Here is a 16,045-nt window from a genome sequence, read left to right on the forward strand (position 1 = left end):
TGGCACCTGTTACCCCTGATCTGTTAGAGCCTCGAAGGGGAGGCTTCGGACTGTTGCTGTGTCCGGGTGCCTGGCACAGAGTAGTGCTCACTAAACTTTGTGTTGTTCTTGTTGTTTTTATTCTGGTAATATATATATATAACATAAAATTTACCTTTTAAACCATTTTTAAATGTACAGTAGGCCCCTCTTATCCACAGGGTATATGTTCCAAGACCCCCAGTGTGTACCTGAAACTGTGGATAGTACTGAACCCTATATATACTATGATTTTTTGAATACATACATACCTATGATAAAGATTAATTTATAAATTAGACAGTAAGATTAATAGTAACTTATAATGAAATAGAATAATTATAACAATATACTGTAATAAAAGTTATGTGAATGTGGTCTTTCTCCCTGTCAGATATCTTACTGTACTGTATGCACTGTGTGGCCATGCTGGACAAAGGGGTGATTCACATCCCAGGCAGGGTGGAATGGAGCCGTGTGAGATGTCATCACACTACTCAGAATGGCACACAATTTAAAACTTATGAATTGTTTATTTCTGGAATTTTTCATTTAATATTTTTGGATCACAGTTGACAGTGGGTAACTGAAACTTGGGAAAGCAAAACTGTGGATAAGGGGGGACCCCCCAGATGTCCTGTGCCCACCCAGACTTCTCACCACACCGTGCACTGTTGCTGAGTGGCCATCCTGCCCACCTCCTCCCACTCTCTCTGGGTGGTTGGGACTGCAGGTGATGCCTGATAAAGTGGGCCTGGGAGAGGGGCCACTCTCCACACTGCACTGCCTGTGGGATCTTGTGCCATCTGGGGAGCTGGGGCCATTCTACCCTTTCTCTTGGGGGCTCCCATGGGGGTGAGTTTACACGTGTCGCTGGCGGGCTTGGAGAAGCTCAGGGCAAGCCCTCCATGCCTGCATTGTGGCTTGGGGGGTGGCTGCTGAGGCTTCTGAGGAAGGCTGGGTGACTGGCGACGTGGGGCTGGGGTTTGCAGGCTGATTCATGGAGGGAGGGAAAAGCAGTGGTGAGAGTTGATCTTTAAGCAGCACCTCTAAGCCCTTGTACATACAGTTCCCCCTGCCTGGAGCTCATTTCTCAGGTCTCCTAGGAATCTCTGCCCCCTCTCTCTGCCCCCATGAGGCACCCCTCCTCATCCTCTCCCACACTCTTCCTTACAGCCCTTACAGAATCCTTATCACTGCATGTTGTACCTGTGAGTTAACTGGCTATGTACCTGTCTGTTTAACCCGTGGCTGTGTTCTCCCCAGGGCAGTGCCACTGGGGAGACAAAACATAAATCTTTCTGACGATGTCTGAGTGGGAGCCTAAGACCCCTTAGAGAGCAGGGCAGGTGTGATGGTAATTCCACTTTTTCAGGTGAAGAAACAGAATCTTCTCCAAGATCACTTAGAGCTAGACGCCATCCTGTATCCTGGTCCTCTCGAAGGGAGCAGTCCTCAAGGGCAGAGGTTGGCCCCGTCTACCTTGAGGTGCATTATAGACTTGTAATGCACGGGCTTAGGGAGCTGGGCGGCCGCAGGGGAGGGGGATAGAAGGAGACCCTCAGTTTAAGCTGGGGCTAGGGAAGTGGATCTTGGACACTGCCTGGCTTGCTGTTCTCTCTGCCTCCTCCTGTCCTGCACAGCAGACATGATGTCTCTGGGTGGGCCTGGAGTCTGCATTTGGAGCCTGCTGTAGAGCAGTGATTCTCAACCTTGGCTATACATTAGCATCATGTAGGACCCTTAAAAAATATCCATGCTGGGACCCCAACCCCAAACACTCTGATTTAGATGACACAGTGTGGGGGCTGGGTATCAGTCTTTTATAAAAATCTCCAGATGAGTCTAATGCACTGGTTGGGAAGGAGTTCCTGTCTCCTGGGCCTTATAAATGGTAGAGCCTGGGCCAGGCCCTCTGTTCACTCCACCCTAGCCCTGAATTTCAGAAAAGAGGGAGCTGTGGCCCTGAGTGAAATAGAGAGTTTGCCTAGGGTCCCCAGCCTGGGGATTCCCCAGGGAGAGATAATTGATGACTATATTAGTTACCCATAACAAACAACCTCAAAACTTAGTAGCTTAAAACAGCAATTAACATTTATTATCCTCACAGTTTCTGTGGGTCAGAAACTTTGGGGTGATTTTGTTGAGTGTTTCTGGTTCAAGGCCTCTCAGGAGGTTGCAGTCAAGATGGTGGCTGGGCTGCAGTTATCTGAAGGCTTGACTGGGGCTGGAGGGTTTGCTTCTGGGTGGTTCAGTCATATGCTTGGCAAGATGGTTTGGCTGTTGGTAGGAGGACTCAGTTCCTTGCCTCATGGGCCTCTCCATAGGACTGCTTTAGTGGCCTTGTGACATGGTGACTGACTTCCTCTTGACAAGCAGTCCAAGAGAGCAAGGTGGAAGCCACAATGTGTTTTTATTTTTATTTATTATTAATTAATTAATTAATTGAATATATCAGGTGACATTAGTTAATAAAATTATATAGGTTTCAGGTATACAATTCTATAATACATCATTTGCATATTGTATATGTTTATCACCCCCAGTCAAGTCTCCTTCCATCACCATTTATCCCCCCTATACCTTCTTCTACCTCCCCCTACCCCCACCTCCCCTTCCCTCTGGTAATCACCATACTGTTGTCTGTGTCTATGAGGTTTGTTTTTTTTTGCTTAATTCCTTTACCTTTTTCACCCAGCCCCTCATCCCGCCTTCCTTTTGACAGCTGTCAGCCTGTTCTCTCTCTATGAGCCTGTTTCTATTTTGTTTGCTTATTTTGTTCATCAGATTCCACATATGAGTAAAATCATATGGTACTTGCACAGTGTGTTTTATGACCTGGTTTCAGAAGTCACACTCCATCTTTTCTACAGTATCCTATTGTGTACACAGGTCAGTTTGGGAAGGGACTGTATTAGGGCACAAGTACTAGGAGGCAAGGATCATTGAAGGCCATCTTGGAGGCTGGTGATTGTTCTGTCATTACTCTTGCAGCCTCAAAGACCTTGCCTGGGAGGGCCAAGCATACCCAGTAAGTTGGGGGGGGTGCCCTTGTCTCCTAATCCTCTGTTCCTCCCCTGTCATCAGATCACAGCAGTATCACTGCAGAGCGAGGTGGTTTCTCTGAGGCCTGGAGGTCATGGAATCATCATGCAGTAGCGTCTATGACCTCTCTATTGGCTGGATTTCCCCCTCCCCCCAGCACATCTGGTTTCCTGGCCCAGCCCTTCTGGTGGTCGCCCCACTAATGTGCAGACTTGGGCCTGTAGGAATATAAATATACCATTGCTGTTACCTGCCTGGTTGTGGGCTAAGCACTCTGCATTGTCACACTCAACCCTGTGAGGCAAGTACTCTTTGGCCCCATTCTACTGATGAGGAAACTGAAGCCAGGTCACTCGTCTAGTAAGTGGTAGAGAGTCAAACTACTGATATTCAGAAACAAGTGATCTGACCCCAGAGCCTGTATGAAAACCATGGTGCTATAAGGTGTCCCCAAGGGAGGGACTATTTATCAAGTTGCATCATCAAGTGAAACATAACAAAGTATGTTTCTGTGATTATGTTTGTGTATGTCTGAGATTCCTCAAGGGCCTTGGTGAGTTGGGTCCTTCAGAACAGGGCTGGTGCCGTGGTTTCCTTTTTGGAGAACCTCTTCCCAGGGAAGTGAGTGACTGTGAGTACCATCTCCCATCAGCCTTCTTCTGCCCACAGCCTAGTGTGCTGTCCCAAGGACGGTCTCATACCAACGTAGTCAGCCATGATAGTGATCAACTTTGTGGTCTCTTACAATTCTGTGGGTGCTGACTTCCTGGAGGAGGGTCCCCGAGTTGGGGGTGTCAGATTCTGTTTAAAGGGAGGGAATCTAGACCATGGGGTCTCATCCTAAGGTTTGCTAAAGGGATCCACCATGAAAACTATGCCTTTAGGACTTTTCTCGGGAGCACAGGAGGCTGGCTAATAGGGTCTGGGGTCAGGGCCAGCCTTATTCAGGGTAGGCGTGATTACTCCCTTTTTACAGATGGGAAACTGAGACTAAAGCCAGTAGTCTCTCTAAAGGCCATACTGTTTAGGGGCAGAAGTTACTGTCTGGGCAATTTTATCTCCTCCAGGTCTGTCCAGGGGTGGCATAGTCATCATATAAGACCCTGACCTGTCTCTGGGCTGAGGAGCAATGGGGTTTGCCTGCCTCTCTGTAAGATCTGGGATCCGAGTGGAAGAATGTGGGCCCTGCTGGCAGAGAGGTGACTGCCTACCCTGCCAGAGAGGATGTCTGCTGGTAGACACACACGAAGATGAGAAGCCAGGCCATAAGATGTGAGGATTTAGGGTTGGAGAGGGAAGCTGAGCTGTTGGGGCTGGCCCACATTTTGAAAGGTTCATAGGAGATGTTGAGAAGTCATCAAGACCAACACTTGATCTGATCTATTGTCAGAGCGTGATCCACTCACATAATTTTGCTGAAGGTGGGATCTCTAGGGTGGAGTTTGGGGTAAAGCCATTTGGCGGTGGGTATGGGGATAGGAATTCAGTCCTAGGTTCTGTCCTGGCCCATCTCCACTATTTCTCTTTCTGGCTGCCAGTTATCATGGCTGCCAGCTGAACGTTATGCCCATCAGAAAGACTCTACCCTTTCTCTGGCTTCTTTCCATGTTTGCTTCCCCTCCTCTGTCCCCAAGTAGGCTTCTGTCAAGGTCCAGTCTAGTATTAATGGTTTGGGACCAATGAGGTGGTCTTCAGGGTCTGTCCCTATAGGCAGCTAGCTATAAGCTGGGGTCCTGGACCAATCCACCTGGGTCTCTGGCCTTGCAGAGCATCATGGGAAATAGAGGCTGGCCCATAATGTTCACCTCTCCAGGAATGACAGCCCTCCTGCCACCAGTGCTTGTGTGGGCCATGCTGTTGTCGCTGACCCCCCAAGTACCCAGTCGAGGACTGCCTCTCTCCATATAGTACAGGCTCCCTACTTCTGAAAAAGGCTTACACAGACTTTTAAAGTTGTGCTTTTTAGGGACTTGACACATCTGGCTGTGGGGAAGAGATGTGGCTAACAAAAACACTGTGCTTGGAGAGACATCTAAGTGCCAGGAAGAAGGATGGGCCCTCCCCAGAGCCCCTTCCTCACCTTGGCCTGTGAGGGGGGCTGCTGCTGCTGGGCTCTGCGGAATGAGGCACCCACGCCTTGTCCGTTTTATGACTTTGGGGTTGGCTAATGGCCCCATATCTGATACCTGTCCCTACCCCAGAACTGGGTAGGTTGAGACAGTATTGATTTCAGGGTCAGGGTCCAGTCTAGTATTAATGGGTTGGGACCAAAGCTGAGGCTGGGGCTCCTCAACTGAAATGGAGCTCTGGGCCTAGGAGAGGTGACTTCCACCTCTGTACTAGTCTCCTTGGGACCTTCCTCCCTTCCCTTCCCTTTCTGAGGTGGCCCTTGCAGTCCTACCAGGTAGCTGTACCTGTCCCCGTTTTACAGATGGGAAAGCTTGAAGACTAAAAGAGGCAGTTAAGCATCTGATGGGACTTAGACAAGTGTATCCAGGAGGTGGGATACAGATGCTGTGTCTTTGGAGTGAGTTTAGATGTGTTGGCTAGGTGGGGCCCAGAGAAGGTGCCACCTGGCAAGGGAGAGACTGAACTGGGGCCTGGGTCTCTGGGCTCCCAGGCCAGTGTTCTCTCCCTTCCCTTGTGTCTCCTGGGCTCACAGGCTGTCCTTGTCCTGTATCTGTACCCCTTCCTCCCCCCCATCAGCCACTGGCCAAGCCTGGCTCAGCTATCCTGCCTCTTTTACTTCCTGGCTGGCTGGCCTGGGTGAGGAGGACTGGGGAGGGTCGGGCTGGGAGGAGTTCAGGCCCAGCCCCTTCCTGAGGTTGAGGGGTGGGAGGAGCCTTGCAGGCAGACACAGAGCCCCTTTGTCTGGGTGGCTGTGCAAAGCAGCTGGTCTGGGATTTCTGGGTGTTTTTACATCTGAAGAATAATTGCATTGTCTGGGGGGCCCCTTGAGAATCCATATCCCTCCCCAGACCTGCCAGGCAGTCCAAAGAGGTTCCCTTGAAAGCCCCCCTCCCCTCCTGTTGGAAGCCTGAGGTGGAGGGTTCCCTCCAGGGAAACTGAGGTAGGGCTGCTGCCCTCGAGCACTAGGAGTATCCGTTGGGAGGAGAGACTTGGAATTCCCCAAGGTTGGTTGGGGAGGGTGCAGGTGGCCCCCAGACCCCTGGGAGGGCTCACATGAGCTATGGTGGGGCTTAGAGGAGGGGAGGAGCCTGCTGATTGGAAGGGGTGGGCCTGTTTTGGAGTGCCTCAGCTGGTGGAGGCTGGACTATGAGGGGTGAGGGGAGGTGAGCCAGGTGGGCTAACTGCCTTGACCATGCTCTTCTCCTCTGGGAAATGGTTCTTGCACTTGGGTAACCTTGAGAAAAGGACAGGAAGCTGACATGTTTGGGAGTAGCCTGTGTTCAGAGGGGACCCAAGGAAGGGTAGATACTTTTTGTTTTTTGTGAGGGGCAACTTTGGAAGGGTGTGGGACACCTGGGAAGGTGGCCCTTCGTGGCATCATTTTTGTTGTAGTGGCCACTGTTGGGGAGGGAAGTGGACTCCAACACTGAGGAGGAAGGGGCACCCTGTGCTGAGCTGGACCACTGACCCTCCTTGCAGTTAACTCCCAGGCTTGGGGAAGGCATCACTGTGTCACTGGTCTAGCCTGGGACTGTGGCCCTGCTCAGTGATTGTGGCCCTGCTCAGTGATTGTGGGGCTGTAGCCTCACTCCAGAATAATAGGCAACAGGATTTCCTAGGGGTGAGACAACCATGCTTTGAGAATAGGCAGGGGCCAGGTGGTGGTGTTTGCAGAGCAGAACCAGTGTAGGAAACTCACATTTCCAGGGTATCTGTTGCTTCAGGAAACATCAGTGGAGCGGGCCTTGCTGGTGGTTCAAGCAACAGACAACCGTGCAGCCACACAGCTGCACAGCCACAGCGCTCTGCACAAGGGTGTGCATGTAAGAGAACCGAGAGCCAGCTCCTCTGATGTGTGCGGGAGGGATGTTTCCCACAGGCCTTCAGCTGGGCTACGCTGGGGATGCTCAAGACTTTGGTGGAGTTTGGGTGTGTGTGTATGTTTGATGGGGTGTGAGTGAAAACTGAAGCCACAAAGGTCAGCTAGGCCTAGAGGGTCAAGAGCTAAGGCCTTCCTCATGCCTGGTACATGGTGGGTGCTCAGTGAATGGCTGGATTTTATTCCTGGTCAGTGAGAAGCCTGGCCATGCTTGTCTTTGAGGGGGTGGCTGAGCAGTTCTGTAGGAGTGCGGTTCAGGTGGAGGAGGTAGGCCGTGCCTGGGGAAGTTGAGGGTAGAGGCAGCAGTTATTTGGACTGTGGGGTTCACATAGCTTCACCCGATGGATAAGGGCGGGTCTTCATGAACGATACCTTCAATTTTGAGCCTGGGAGTGCTTGGCACTCCAGTGGTTTTAACTGCCATGGGGAAAGTATAAGGTGAGTGGTACCCCCGGCTCAGTTCTGGGCATTTCCAAGAGGGGCTGGGCAGGGTCAGATGTGGGACTCCAGGACTAAAACACGTCTCTAGTATTTGATGATTAGGAGGCAGTTCTTGGAGGGTAAATGTCAGGCGACAAATGAAACTGTTCAGGATATTGGGTGGGAAGTGGACACATGCTTGGCCGTTCCTGTTGCGTGGCCTCCCAGTCTTTATCCATCCTTGTCTGGTGACCCTGCCACAGGACAGGGCTTTTCTTCCCTGTGTCCTCGCTCCCTCCCTGCTGCCCTCTTCTTTCCAGTTTGGTTTCTTGGGCAGGTCAGTCAGGGCAGTGTTGGCTCTGGGCAGCAGGGGGAGGTGGTGGCCTGCAGGCAGATGGGAAGGAGGATGGGGTGGCAGCCGCAGGACGTCTTGAGTGGCGGTGAGACGCTCATGCCGTGTCTGGCCTGGTTTCATGAAGCTGCCGGTCTTGGCCTGCTTGGGGCCTGGGGGTCCAGGCTCCCGCCCCTGTTTTGCCATGGAAGCAGTTACAAGGAGGCAAGTGCCATTGCCTCTGCCTCCCGCCTGTCTCCTCCCCCACCCCCCTCCTCCTCCTCCCTGCCTGGCTGAGCCAGCACTTTTTTTCTTCTCTCCTTTATCTGCTCGAAAAGTACAGGGTGTTCTGTTTCTCCTGTGCATACAGATCAAGGAGCGGGTGTTATTTATTTATTTATTTATTTCTCTAAGTCTAGAGAGGGGCAGGCAGGCCCAGGGAGCCTTAAGTGATTCTTCTTCCTCAAAAAGACATTTTCTCATAAAATTAAAAAAAAGATTTTGAAAGGAAAGGGAAAGATGACACAAACCAATGGAAAACAAGTTTCTTTCCCCACCCCCGATCAAATAACAGAGCACCTGAAGGTCCAGTTCAGCATTTAGCTGGGGGCCCAGCACGTAGTAGGTGTCCCAGCACATGGTTTCCTCTCTCCCTTTCAGTTTGCACCCCAGGTTGTATTGGCTCCACAGGCCAATGTGGGGGCCACGGGGCACTGACTCCTTATCTGTCTGCCCTCTGTGGGCTGTGTGGGTGACCTCTCTGGCTTCTTGGGGGCCCCAGGGATTGATGGGCCCATCTGGGATTAGCTGTGAGGGTCAGGGGTGCAGGTGACCTATATGGCCCCATTTACCCATTCCCCCCATGGCACCCATGTGTGATGTTTGGCTGAATTCAAGGTCTCTGATACTTGGGCACACAGGATTCTTTCTGTGTTCATCTTAAAGGCAAGCTGCCTGCCTGCACTTCCCACAATCCATTCCTGAACTCGTCCCAAAGACAGTCTGCTCATAATTTAGCTACAGAACTTTATAAATGATTTTCACATATGAAGCTCTTGAAAATGATGACAATCTTGTGACATCCACATGGGGCCTTTTTTGACTGTCACAACAATGTAATGAGGACAAGCTGGCCACTTCAGAGAGAAGGAAGTTCAGGTAGCTGGCTGGGAAGGCACTGCTGCTCCAAGCATTCTTCCCCTAGACTTGCTTCCCAAGGTAGCTGCTTATCTAGACCTGGGTTTTTAAATGTGGTGCACCAGGGAGCCTGGGGTGTTCTGTGATGAGACTTCAGTGGGGGCAGCTTCCTCAGTTTCATCCCAGCCACACACTGGGCCCCATAGAAGATTTTCGAGAAGGGGTTCAACCAATAAGATTTGAGAACCACTGCATTGATTGCACCCTTTCATTATATAAAAGAGGTTATTTCTTGGGGGGCGGTGGCCTAGGGCTGGGGATGGGGATGGGGGTCCAGAAACAAGCATGCAGGCAGAGCCGCACAGCCCTGGGGAACTGGGGCATGGAAGCAGCAGAGCCACATCTTACTGTGTCATTGGGTGCTCAGCAGTGGTGGTGACAGTGGCAGCTCTGGGTACCCTGTGTGTTTACAGACCTGCTACAGAGCAGGCTCCTTGCCTTTGTTGCATCTGTGACCCTTCCTCCCTGCAGGCCGCCCTGGCAGGGGGTGCAGGCGGTTACACCCTCACTTCTAGATTTACTTCCCTGCTAGGAGAGCCTGGGGGTGGGGAAAGGACTCCAGCCATCCCTGATCCCCATCATGTGGCTGAACAGAACATCAGGAAGGTGTGGGGGTGGGGGGTGGAGGGACAGAAGAAGGATGGAAGGAGGAGGGAGAAGGAATGGGAAAGCTGGGATACAGGCTGTCCTGGAAGGGGCGGGGCACCACTCTGAGCTGGGAGCCCCTCTGAGGAGCTCTGGACCATGGGCATCACCTTCTGGCCCTCTGGGGAATCATTTCTGCACTGAGTTGGCCTGGGCCTGGGGTTTTGGACAGCATTGGGGGGCAGTCTATGTGCAGGTGGGCCTGGGTAGGGGGAGGTGTGAGGAGCAGCTTCTCAGCCTGAGCATACTGAGAAAGAGACCCCTTTGCTAGATTTTGACGTGTGTGGAGAAGGAGGCCAGTGTGCCAGCTTTTATTGTCTTAGAGGGAGCCAGGAATGTCCGAGTGGTTACTGAGGTAGACGCACACATACAGTGAATGGCACAAACCCTAAATGTCCAACTCTGTAGGTCCTTATATGTATGCTGCAACCACCATCCAGATCAAGATACCTATTCCTCCATTCCAGAGAGTTCCCTCCTGACCCTTTTCAGCCTCCCTCCCCCACCTCTCTTCTGTCATCACAGATTGATTTGACCTCTTTGTGAACTTTATGTGAATGGAGTCGTCCAGTACGAGCTTTTATCACTGGCTCCTTTTGCTCGAGGTAATGTTGAGATTATTGCCGAGAACGATTCCCTGGCATGGATGTGCTGTACATAGCACGACGTATTTATCTGTTCTTCTATGGATGGACCTTTGGGTTGTTTCTGGGCTTTGACCATTGTACATAAAGCTGCTATGAACATTCTCTAGCATATCTATTTGGTGGAATATGACATGTTAGGGATGGGCAATGGCTTTTTAGATGCTGCTTGTCCGCTGCCCAGCAGTCTCCTTCCACCCATATTTGCTCCCTGTTGTTAGGTCCTGGATACTATTAGAGTCTGCAACTTCTGCCACGGAAACCTTAGCAAAAGCTACTGGAATCTCAGTTGCTTGGGTCAGGGAAGGAACAGGGACAGAATCAGAGCTGAGTGGCCTCCTGGGGTCACCCATGGATACCTTCAGACCTTTGTGGTCACTTGGAATAGAAAGGTAGCCTCTCCCAGCCCTTGGGCCAGATTCAGGGACCCCCTTGGCCTCCTAGCCATCAGCTCCCTAGCCTGGCGTCTCTGAGCAAGCTGGTTTAGTGTAACTGTCAATTTGATGTCTGGCCTCTGGTGCCACGGGTCCTCACGGTTCAGTTTCCTGGGCTCCTTGCTGCTTTGCGGTGACTGAGGGGCTGGATCACTGGGGAAAACAACCAGAGGTCTAACCCGGAATAGCAGAGGCTCTTCCAATACTGGCCTTGTGGCATTTCTTGGGGGAGGGCTGGACTATGTCCTGCCCACCAAATTGCCACCTCACTGAGGCTGTGAAAGATTAACAGAAATCCAGAGGAGAAGAGAAGGGGCAAAGAAGGGAGAGTGCCAGGGATGAGCTTGGCCAGGGAGGGAGAGTAGTGCCGTGTGTGCAAGTATCAGGGGTTGCTGTGAGCATCCTGAGATCCGTGCAAGCATCCTGGGATCAGTGTGAGCATCGCCGGTTTGGTGTGAACTGAACCACAGCAGCTGTGCTGGGCCCAGCTGGTCCAGGGTCAGCAGCAGGGCCAGTTAGTTTCCCTTGACTTTGGCCCTATCGGTCATCCTCTTCCTGGCTGGCCCTTGGGGAAGAGGTAGTGCCCAACAGGTTTTTGGATGGGATTGATGGCTTTCAGGGGCTCAAGGTGGGCCCCCGGCTCCCCTGCTTGCTGGTGGGGGCCCACAATGCATCCCTTCCTTCCTCTCTCCCTCCCTGTGTCTGTCCTTCCCTTCCTGCATCCTTTGGAGATGGCTTTTACTTCCAGGTCCTTGAAGAAGACAGGGAGGGCTCCAGGTCTCCCCTTGAGGGCAGCGCCTGTGGACGCCCCTTGGGGCAGGTGGGAAGTGAAAGCATAGTAGGTGAGCTGTGCCATCTCTGCTCCCTGCAGGTTCCTAGGAGGCGAGTGCGGACGGTATGCAAAGTTGTGAATCCAGTGGCGACAGTGCGGATGACACTCTCAGTCGTGGCCTACGGAGAAGGGGACAGCCTCGTGTGGTGGTGATTGGTGCGGGTTTGGCTGGCCTGGCTGCAGCCAAAGCACTTTTGGAGCAGGGCTTCACGGATGTCACTGTGCTTGAGGCTTCTAGCCGTATCGGAGGCCGTGTGGAGAGCGTAAAACTCGGTGAGTGCCATCTCAGCCCAGCTACCTCCTAAAGTCACCTCTTGTCCTCCAATGCCTTGGCCCTGTCTGAAATCTCATCACTTTAGCTTCTTCTCTGTGGTAAGTATTCCATCATGCATGCTGCCTGGATGTTTTCCAAAAGCTTCCTTTGCCCCTCTCAGGAGCCCTCTGAAGTAGGCAGGATGAGCCTCTGCTGTTGCCGGTAGACCTCTGGTTGTTTTCTCCAGCCATTTTGGGAACATGACCTAGGATTCAGTATTTAGGAGGGAGGGGATTCCCAGAACCAAACTCTTGGCAGTGGATGAACCAGTTTCTGTTTCACAAGAAGGGGAATCCCATGTGTTTCTATTAGTCATTAACTTTTGAGTGTGAATTAGTGTATCATGACCGAGAGTTAGCTGGGACAATAGAAACTCAGGGCAGTGGAGGTGGAAGGGGGTTTTGGGCCTTGTTGTGGGTAGGTCTTAGGATTGTCTGGGAAGAGGGTCTGTCCAGGTTGCAGAATATTGAGGACTCTGGAGAAAGCAGCCAGGTAAGAGACTCACCCCAGGGCTCCTAGAAGATGGGGAATTGCCTGAAATGCGGCTGGAGGCCAGGGCTTCCCAGCCAGGGGGTCTGACCATTGAGAGGCTGAGCAATGCACTGTAGGCTGCACTGACCGTAGGATTTTGTGTCCGTGACTGTGCCCTCACAGGCAGTAAGGCTAAGCAGATTCCGTGTTCCCATTTTTGATGAATGGGGCAAGAGAAGTAGGTGGCCAGGTTTAGAATAAGCAGGGGTTGAAGACTAATGGGGACTTTCTTCTTTCACAGACTTTGATCACATTAGGAGTCTTCCCTATAGCATTTAGAGGATGGCATATGTGAAGTTACATCTGTCATCCCCTGGCACACACAGGAGAGTGTGTTAGTAGTAAGGATGAAAGCACTATCCAAGGCACTTGTAAATATGGGGACAGCCAGCAGGGAAGGGTGGGACTCTTCGCTTGATAACTGATTGGCTAGCCTGGAGTCTTTGAGAAGGGGCTGTTGCATTTGTGGTTCTTGAGTCTTGATAAGACATTCAGGGTCTGAGATGGAAGCAGAAGACAGGAGCACAAATAGCCCAGTCTCAGTGGTAGCTGACATCCAAGACATGCTGTGCAGTGAAACGATGGTACAGGCAGTGAGGAGGAAGGGGTGGGGCTTCAGGAGCCTGAGAGGATGCACAATCTGGCAGGAAGCCTTCCCTGCGGGAGGGAGGTTGGGTGGGTCTCCAGTGATAGGGGGAGTTGGGTAGTAGTGAGAAGGACAAGGCAGTACTTGTGGAATGATGTATGTGAGGAGCATCAAGGCAAATTTGCCAGGAGAAGGAAGAGCATGTCCAGGCAAGGCATATGTGCACGTATTGTAGACTCCCAGGGCTGAGAGCCCAGGCTGCAGTTGAACTAGCTGCAGTGTGAGATGGTGGCTGCGAATCTCACTGATAAGAGCAGGGGTCAAGGGCGAGAGACTCTAGGGACACTGTGGAGTGTGTGTGTAGACATGGAGATAGTGACTGGTACCCTTTGGATGCAGGGGTGTAGCAAGGATGACACAGACGGAGGAGCATGTGGGAGAGAGCAGGAAATATTCTCAGACTGAGGCCTGCTCTGGGCTGCCTCACCTCCTGGCAGAGTGTGGTGGATAGGGCTGGGACACTGACCTTGCAGCTGACCTCAAGCTATTCCCCTTGTTCCTGCTTTTGCTGAGTTTCTGGAGTCAGGAAGGGTACTACATGCCTGGACATCACTTCCCAGTGGCTGTGTGACGGAGCTCCCTGCTCGGCCCTGGGGAGGGTCCCCAGGTTTAGTAGAGTCTCCAGGATGCTGGCCCCATTCTGTTCCTATTGGGAGCTAATACCAGGCAAGATTCTTGGGGGGCCCCAAGCCTAAGACTCTAAAGATTGATTAATAATAAATGCCCCTAGCGGCCACCAGGAACCCCCTAGAGGCAGAGTACTGGGCTTTTAGCTTTCGGTACCCTCTGGTCTGCCCACTTCTAATTAGTCCAGTGTGGTGACTCTGGGGCATATCATTGAGTCATTCAGGTAGCAGTTATCTTAGCAATGAAGTGGAATCCATTTTGGGCCACATGTGGTTTCACTGGGAACTTTTCACTGAAACTTTGGTTGGGTACCAGAGGGAGACCCTAATCCCCATCCTGCCCTTTTGTGGGGTGGAATGATCCTCTTGGAGGATGGAGGGTGAGACAGTACTCTAGCCCTCTCTGAAGAAGTCTTCACCCCTCTAAGGGCCTATTGTTGTCACCACCAGGACACACCACCTTTGAGCTGGGAGCCACCTGGATCCATGGCTCCCAGGGGAATCCCATCTATCATCTAGCAGAAGCCAATGGCCTTTTGGAAGAGACAACTGATGGGGAGCGCAGCGTGGGCCGCATCAGCCTCTACTCCAAGAATGGCGTGGCCTGCTACCTTACTAACCGTGGCCACAGGATCCCCAAGGACGTGGTTGAGGAATTCAGCGATTTATACAACGAGGTGAGGTAGTTAACAGGGAAGTTAGGCATAGAATATGGGGGCAGGGAGCACCCTTGCAATGTGTGGGAAGTCTTCTAAGATCCTGGTCATGTCCTTGCACACTCTCTGGGCCCTGTATTTGGAATATCAAGACAATTTGTGGGTAAAATGAAGTTGATGAGTGAAGAAGTACTAGATAAGAGATTATTGGTACACATGATTAAATATTTCTCGAAAGGCCTTAACCATCTTTTATTAGATTTATTACTAGGCACTTAGGTAGTAATCGTTGTTATTGCTTTTCAATACTCTTTTAAATGGTAATTTTGAAAAACTTTATTTTCTAGTTGTTCCTGGTATATAGAACTATAACTGATTTTTATATATTGATTTCAGCTACCTTGGTAAATTATTATTTTAATTCTAATACTATATCTATTATTACATTCTATTAATTTATATTCTAATGATATTTTGGAATTTTATGTGTATAATTCTATGCAAAAAAAGATGAGAATTTTGTTTTTTCCTTTCTAATCCTCAGACCAACATTGTCTAATAGAACTTTCCACAATATTCGAGATGGTTTATACCTGTACTATCCAGTATTGTAGTCACTAGACACATGTGGCTCTTGAGCTCTTGAAATGTAGCTAGTAAAACTGAGTAAGTAAATATTTAATTTAATTTAATTTAAAATTGCTACATGTGTCTAGAAGCTACTATATTGAACAGCACAGACTAAGACTATTTCTTTTTCTTGCCTTATTGTACTGGCTGGTATCTCCAGTATAGTGTTGGATAGAAGTGAACATATCCTTGTCTTATTCAGGTTTTTAAAAATATGTTAATATTTTTAGTATCTTTCAGTGGTGCTGTGACAAGCAAGGTAACATGTAAGCCCTGCCTTCTGATACCTTGCATTTAGAGTATAATGACCCTTCACTCTAGGTCCATAAATTGGCCAACAAACATCTATTGTACATTTTCTGTCTTTTGGGCATGGGAATGAGAAATAACCCTTGTTTTGGGGTAGTCCCTGCTCAGTGGGGCTGGCTTAGTGTGTGTGCACCCACAAGGTATATTGTGTGCAATCCCATGGTATTGTGTATTTTCACACATGTGCAAAGAGACTGAATTTTTAATGAGTAGATAAGAACTAGTATTCTTCAAAATGGAACTTCCTGATCTACTGGGCAGTCATGCTCTGTGAGTATTTCAAGCATGGATGCCTCTTGAGAATGATCATCAGGTCCTTAAAAGTAGATTATCATCAACTTCTACTTGTGGGTTTAATTTTGAAAACCAAGAGTGTAAGTTGTAGAAAGTGAGATAGATAAGGTGAGTTATTAGTCTGGGTGGTGATGCTTTGCATGAGAAGGAAAAGATGTTAACTATGGGGTCCAGAGACAGATTTCCTTGTGTGGCTGTTAACCAATGCTGGTGGCTGTTCTAAAGATGTGTGCTCTAAACATGTGAAGCCCTCCCCAAGGTTGGTTTCATAACAAACATGCAGCCTCCCTCCAAAGGTGATGATTTTGAAGGGCTTCTCATTTGAATGCGTTATATAGGATGTCCCCCCCAAAATGTATACACACACTTTGAATAATTATAGTGTTTATTAGACTACATTTCATTTTCAAAATTGGGCTATCAGCTGTTAAAGTGTGTATACATTTTTTGGGTACACCCTGTATT

The 16,045-nt window shown here is 50.2% G+C and overlaps 1 protein-coding gene across 2 annotated transcripts in view; it reads left to right on the top strand.

Annotated features, from left to right (window-relative positions):
• Positions 1-16,045, top strand: part of SMOX (spermine oxidase) — a 35,723-nt gene that overhangs the window by 12,492 nt on the left and 7,186 nt on the right. For both annotated transcript variants that reach the window (XM_087818852.1, XM_087818851.1), the window contains exons 2-3: positions 11,615-11,848; positions 14,142-14,368. In XM_087818852.1, coding sequence (XP_087674978.1) covers positions 11,641-11,848; positions 14,142-14,368 — 435 coding nt within the window. In that variant the 5' untranslated portion in view covers positions 11,615-11,640. The remainder of the gene's footprint in view (positions 1-11,614; positions 11,849-14,141; positions 14,369-16,045) is intronic.

Source organism: Miniopterus natalensis, chromosome 7 (genome assembly GCF_054644295.1).
Source record: "Miniopterus natalensis isolate mMinNat1 chromosome 7, mMinNat1.hap1, whole genome shotgun sequence".
Lineage (NCBI taxonomy): Eukaryota > Metazoa > Chordata > Mammalia > Chiroptera > Miniopteridae > Miniopterus > Miniopterus natalensis.